We start from the raw sequence: 6020 nt of genomic DNA, 5'->3' as shown, positions 1-6020 counted from the left end.
ACATTGCCAGCATCACCTAAAACATTGCCAGCATCACCTAAAACTCACATTGCCAGCATCACCTAAAACATTGCCAGCATCACCTAAAACTCACACTGCCAGCATCACCTAAAACACACATTGCCAGCATCACCTAAAACTCACGCTTGAGGAAAAAATTCTTTCCAGCTCACAAGGTGAGATTAAGATTGGGCATATTCATATGCTGTAATTTAAAGCACAGCTATGCTTTCTACTCTAACTTCTTTGGTATAAGAATATTCTGTAAATAATTTAACAAAATAACATAGTTTTATAAAAGTAACAGAGGATTTCCAAACAGATTCTTAAAACATACGATGAATTTTTGTTTTTCACCAGGGAGCAAAATAGATAGTCTAAGATGTGATGAGGAAAATATACACAAAAGATAAAAGATAACGTGGTGTATACAGCCACAGAAATTAATAATTCAAAAGCTTCAGAGGAAAAAAAGTTTAAAACTTTTTGGTAAAATGGGAATGCCATCCTGTAATTCACTATTTTTGGTAACATGTTGCACCAATTAATTATTTACAAAAACTGGGCCAAGTTTACTTGCATTTACAACTGTCCTTCTTGAGATAGTTTTAGGAAAAAAAAAATCAGTATTATGGTTTGGTTATTTTTCCTAACAAGTGTCAGTTGTACCCCTCATCTGGGCCTGCATTTCTGTACAGGTGTGTCACATGAATATTCCAGCAAGCACACAGGACCAGCAGGTCTCTGTGTAGCTCATTAGAAACAACAGAAGGAACCACAATTTCTTTCATAAATACCAGGCAAAGAGATGTGGGTGAAATGCAGCAAAGCCCTGGCCCTTGATGAAGTATTTGCAGGAGCCAGGCTGCTGGGACGTGGCTGCCATGAAAACTGGACAGTGTTTGCACGCTGCCACGGCAAACTCGGTGTGCCAAACCATGCCAAGGTGTGCCAAAGCCAGCAGGATTTGAACATCTGCAGCTCTAGAGCTGAACAGAAGCAAAGCCTTACACGACGTGCAGAGTCTCCAATCTGCTGTGCCACGTCCTGTCACTTGCTCAGGCAAGGAAGAAAATGGTGTCTCTTCCTGGGAAAGGGCTGCTAAAGCAGTGTGAAAATCTCAGCTGAAATCAGACACACATTGGGCTGCAAAGCACAAGTTTCAGGGCACAAGACCCCTAAATTTGTGTCCTATGGTCAAACACACTAAAAATCAGTGAGGTGTCCCTTTACCTTGGTGGCAAATGGATTGGTCTTGATTCAAACAATGATTTACAAAATTGTTTTCCCGAGCTTTTTACAGAATCACAGAATTGTTTCAGTTTGAACAGACCTTTAGGATCAGGTCCAGCCATTAACCCAGTACTGCCAAATCCACCAGCAAACCATGTCCCTAAGCACCACCTGAGTTTCCTTCGAGCTGTGACCTTTGAACAGGGGACAAGGAAGGTGTGTGCACGGACTGTGAACCTCAGTAAATTCCTGTGGTGGCATTTCTACCCTGCTCCTGGGCCAGAAAAGTCCACAAGATGGAAGGGAAAGGACATTGAAAGGAAAATCTCAGTTCAGAGATGCCAGAAATGACCTTGACCTCTGAAGAGAAGCAGCTGTCCGTCTGTCCTGAGAGGAGGAGAGACCTCTCAGTCAGTCCAGAGTCACTGAGCAGGGATAATCATGCTGACCCCAGCCTTGCTCATCCTCTTCTCTCCTCAGCACATTGTCTTGGGCTGGAAGGCTCTTCCACTGCTACAAAGCAGCAAAACAAGATGACCTGAGAGATAAACTCAGTGGCATTTGAAAACTGACAATTAGTTGACACTTATGATGTTGATCACCATTTGATGGATGCTTTTCCTTTCTCAAGTCTTCAAGGAGCTGTTATAATGTTATAATGTTGAAATGTTATAATGTTAAAATGTTATAATTTATGCATCAAGCACAAGGAAACCAGCTGGGGAATTCCCCTGTGTGGAAGCTGGGGTTTGTAATCTCTTCTGCTAAAGATGCCCCCTAACCTCAGAGTGCCATTATTTGTGAACCACAAAGGGAATCTCTGCACTGCAAGATGCTGTGATCTCCTTACCAGGACAGGAGTTCCGAGGGTGATTTCATTTCTGACCTCTAGATCTGTCCTTGTCACACATTATGGTGCTGTAACTTCTGTGGAAATGATTCAGGGACTTCAAAGAGTGAGACAGAATTTTATTCTTTCAAATAGAAAATTTCTCACCAGCAGCCCATTTAGACACACTCGGTACATTCCAGCACAACATGTTATACCCTGAAATAACAGTGCCATGAACTCAGAAATTAACAACTCTATTATAAATTAGTCAGCCAAGTTACAGAAAAGATTGAGCAGCAAGAAAACTGATAACCAAACCAGTGGTTAAATACATTTCTAGTGCAAGCCAACCATGTGAAGTTGACCTGTGAACAGTGCACATAGCTTCTCTTTTTCTTTAACCCCTTGTCTACTCTCACAATACACAAAGACCTGCTTTAGGAGTTTAGAGTTTTCTAAATCACTTGCACAGTTTATTTTTGGATCTAATCCTGTGAGGTACTTAGGATCAGGCAGGGCAGCAGCAGCCTGACAGGTTTTCCCACCCAAGAGCAGGCAGTTTTGGGTGGAGATGTGTAACAACCACAGGGCACCCAGAAAAACGTTTCTTTAACAAAGAAGATTTTTGATGCCCATCGAGTTCTGGTGGCCCTCAGCTCCTGTGGACTCTGATACTCTCAAGAATGCAAATCTTTGGAGCTAAAGGGATAGCAGCCTTTGGAGTTTGGTTTCATGGCTGAGCAGGTATCTGCTGTAAACTGAAATCCCAGGGTTTATCTGCAACAGCAGCACTAATGGGAGTGCACTTCTTAATTGTAAAAGTGAGGTGAAAAAAACACTCTTTGATATAACTGGAGATTCCTGTAGAATTCTCCTCCTGGGAAAAGCTCTTTCAAACTCTTTTAAAATACCTTGAAATCACGATGACTGTGACAGAAAATGGTGACATTTCCTAGACTGTCTTGTGTCTACAGGACTGCATGAGGCAGGACTGGGGACAGTGGTAAAACCCAGAAATCTTCTCTGCAAAACTGGAAATACCAGCAGATCTCAACAGAGAAATTGAATATATTTATTGCTGCCCTGCCTCTCCTACTTTGTGTCAGTCTAAAGTAATAGAGTTAGTTTAAAAAATCAGTCACTGCAATCCATCTCAGTAAAAATGTCATCTGAAGATCAGGTATAGCTTAGCCTATGAATGACAGGGGGAAGAAAAAAGTCTGGTGCTTATTTTGGAACACATTTAAGGGTTCTTCCCTTCTTCCATGTCTTTTCACTGTGATGAAAGACAAATTACATGTTAAAGCCCTGAATGCTGTGTTTTAAGGGTATCCCTTCAAGTTATGGTCACTGAGAACATTGTTTAAAATCTTAATTCATATTTTATTGCTAATTGTTTACCCAATTTATAAAGCTGTGTACTCTGCAATGCACAGCTTTGCTGTACACAGCTCTTAGAAATACACATTTTTCAATCAAAATTAGAGACAACATCCAAACTGTAAAATGCAACCAGACACTCTTGCCCTCTTTAAACAGTGTAATAAATAAATATAAATAAACATTGCAGAGCAATTGCATGAAGCTTGCACCAGCAGAGGTATATTATTTATCTGTGGCCAACAGCAAAAACTTGCTTTTATATTTAGAAAGGGCATTTCAAATTTCTTGCAATAGAGAAAAAAACCAAAAAAAAACAACAACAAAACCAACAAACCCAACAAACCCCTGAAGATAACTCATAAATTACTGTGACAGGATCCAGTGTCTGTTACTTTACCAGTACCCACCCAGAGATTTTTCAGTTTAAAGCTTTTTTAACAGGAATGTTTCTCTCTTTGGCTGTACCACAGGCAGATGCTGCAAATTAGCACCATTCACAACAACATGAGAACATCAAATCTTCTCAGAGCACGAGGTAAAATGAGATCAAAAAACACCAAAAAAAACCCAGTCTTTCAGTTTCCCCTTGTTTTTTCCAGTTTGAAAATCTAGTGCATCACACAGACAGTTGGGAATATTACCAATCTCCAATTGCAGAATTATCTCAGATTTAAGAAGTTACTTAAATCAGGAGAATTTCTGCACATTCTTTAGCCAATATCTACAAATGCATGTACAAAAAAAGATAGGAGATGGTCCCTTTAAGCAAAAAATATGCATGTATTCTCAAGCAGCAAGATAAATGCAATTTAAATACACTCACAATATTTTCTGTCAAATGTTGATATTAAAAACTCAACATTTTTTGCAGTCCTTTTATGGGGCCATTCTTGGGGAGAATTAACTGCTATACCATTCATCACACCCAACAATAAAATTTATGATCTATTTTATGAAGAAATTGTAAAGTCTGTCATAGTAAAGTCTGCCCTATAAATATCAGTTTGGTCTGGATTACTATTTTCAAATTATCTTTTATCTTGTTTTAAAGACCTTCATCTCTGATATACAGAAACTTTTTTGAGCATGTAACAGCTGTAAGGATAGTCACCCCTTTGATAATCCCTTACCATTTTACAAAATGCAGGGATTTAATATTGCTTGAACTTCTTGTTCAAAAATACACAGTGCAATAAAACTTATAAATACCTGAAAAATTAATTTCTGACATTGCATTTACAGTAGTTTTAGTAAGTGCTTATATGTAGTCATTAGTCAAATGACTCTTCCTCCACCAGAAATAAAGACTAACCCTGTTTTTATGAGGTGCTTGTTTTCTGACTTTGCTATAGTTGACCATGGCTTGGCTGTGCCAAAATATTAACAAAGGCACCCAGAGATTGAGACAAACAGATGGAAAGTAAGGCTCTCTCAGAAATACTAACTGATGTCATTGTGTTCCTCAGAAACTCCACTCTCAGCTTTAAAATAAAATTCCAGTAGGATAATGGAGCTCTGATTTCCCTTTCACAGACCCTGGTGCCCATCAGACAGACAAATCCAGCCCAAATCTGTGTCCCAGTGATGCTCTGAGCTGACAGTGAAATGACTGTCTCTGGCATAAGCAAAAGAACCACTCTAAAGCTTTCAATAACAAAACATGTTTCCCAAATAAGCAGATTTTAAATTTGAATTCCTTCATTTCCCAGCAGACTGTATCTCCGTGGCAGGGAATACTGCTGCAAGGATGTTTGTTTGCATGTGGCTGTTTAAATCCTGCTCAGCTGATAGCCTGTGGATAATATAAAGCTTTCCAAGTGCTGGTCTTCTGCTCTTTCTTTCACTCTCTGCTCTTCTAAGGCACACACGAGTCTGTCCCTTTCTTCAACCACCTTCATCATCTCGGTAAAAATTTCATCCTCCTCGTTCAGATCCATCTCATCTTTAAGGCTGTCTGCAAGGTCACAAAAAAGAGCTTGAGAACCAGATCAGTGTTTGCACTTTAACTGTTAGTGCCCAGCTTGAATTAGCATTATATTCAATGCCAAATGTAGTCCATAGCAGTTAGTATTGTTAAAGTTACAGTTCAGGGAAATTTTCTCCTGAATTTGGGCCATTTGAAGTTGACCATTAGGCTTCCTAGGGTCTAGAGTAGATCTTTGAGCAAAATTTAGACTGGAAGGGATAGGAAAAGCACTACCTAATTGTAGAAGCAATTAAGCTGTAGATTAAATTTAGCTTTTAAGGGAAAAATCCCAACATGAAATGTAGTACCTGTAAGAAAATGGAAAGCATTTTTCAGAAAATGTACTGAAAACTGCCGTCTCTTGCAATCCACATGCCTAGAACACAACAGGATATTTGGGGGTACTCAGTGCTCTGGAACCACTCTGTACCTGCTTTGCTCCTCCCCGTGCTCCTTTTCAAGTCCCAAACGAAAGGACCAGCCCAAGCTGTAATCCCAAGCACCTCAAAGCAGTTCCAAAATATTATCCAGCAGTGCTGGTAAGAGCAGATACCCTCCTCTGCTCAGGGGGCTGAGGAGGTTACTCCCCATTGCTGGCTGGCAGCT

At 39.9% G+C, this 6020-nt stretch overlaps 1 protein-coding gene across 4 annotated transcripts in view; it reads right to left on the bottom strand.

The window, feature by feature from the left end:
* Positions 1-2185: 2185 nt before the first annotated feature.
* Positions 2186-6020, bottom strand: part of MICAL2 (microtubule associated monooxygenase, calponin and LIM domain containing 2) — a 113036-nt gene continuing 109201 nt past the window's right edge. For all 4 annotated transcript variants that reach the window (XM_015630690.3, XM_015630691.3, XM_015630689.3 and 1 more), the window contains one exon: positions 2186-5402. In XM_015630690.3, coding sequence (XP_015486176.1) covers positions 5218-5402 — 185 coding nt within the window. In that variant the 3' untranslated portion in view covers positions 2186-5217. The remainder of the gene's footprint in view (positions 5403-6020) is intronic.

Source organism: Parus major, chromosome 5 (genome assembly GCF_001522545.3).
Source record: "Parus major isolate Abel chromosome 5, Parus_major1.1, whole genome shotgun sequence".
Lineage (NCBI taxonomy): Eukaryota > Metazoa > Chordata > Aves > Passeriformes > Paridae > Parus > Parus major.
Note: the sequence above shows the minus strand (reverse complement) of the source record. Positions and strands in the feature narration are given on the sequence as shown.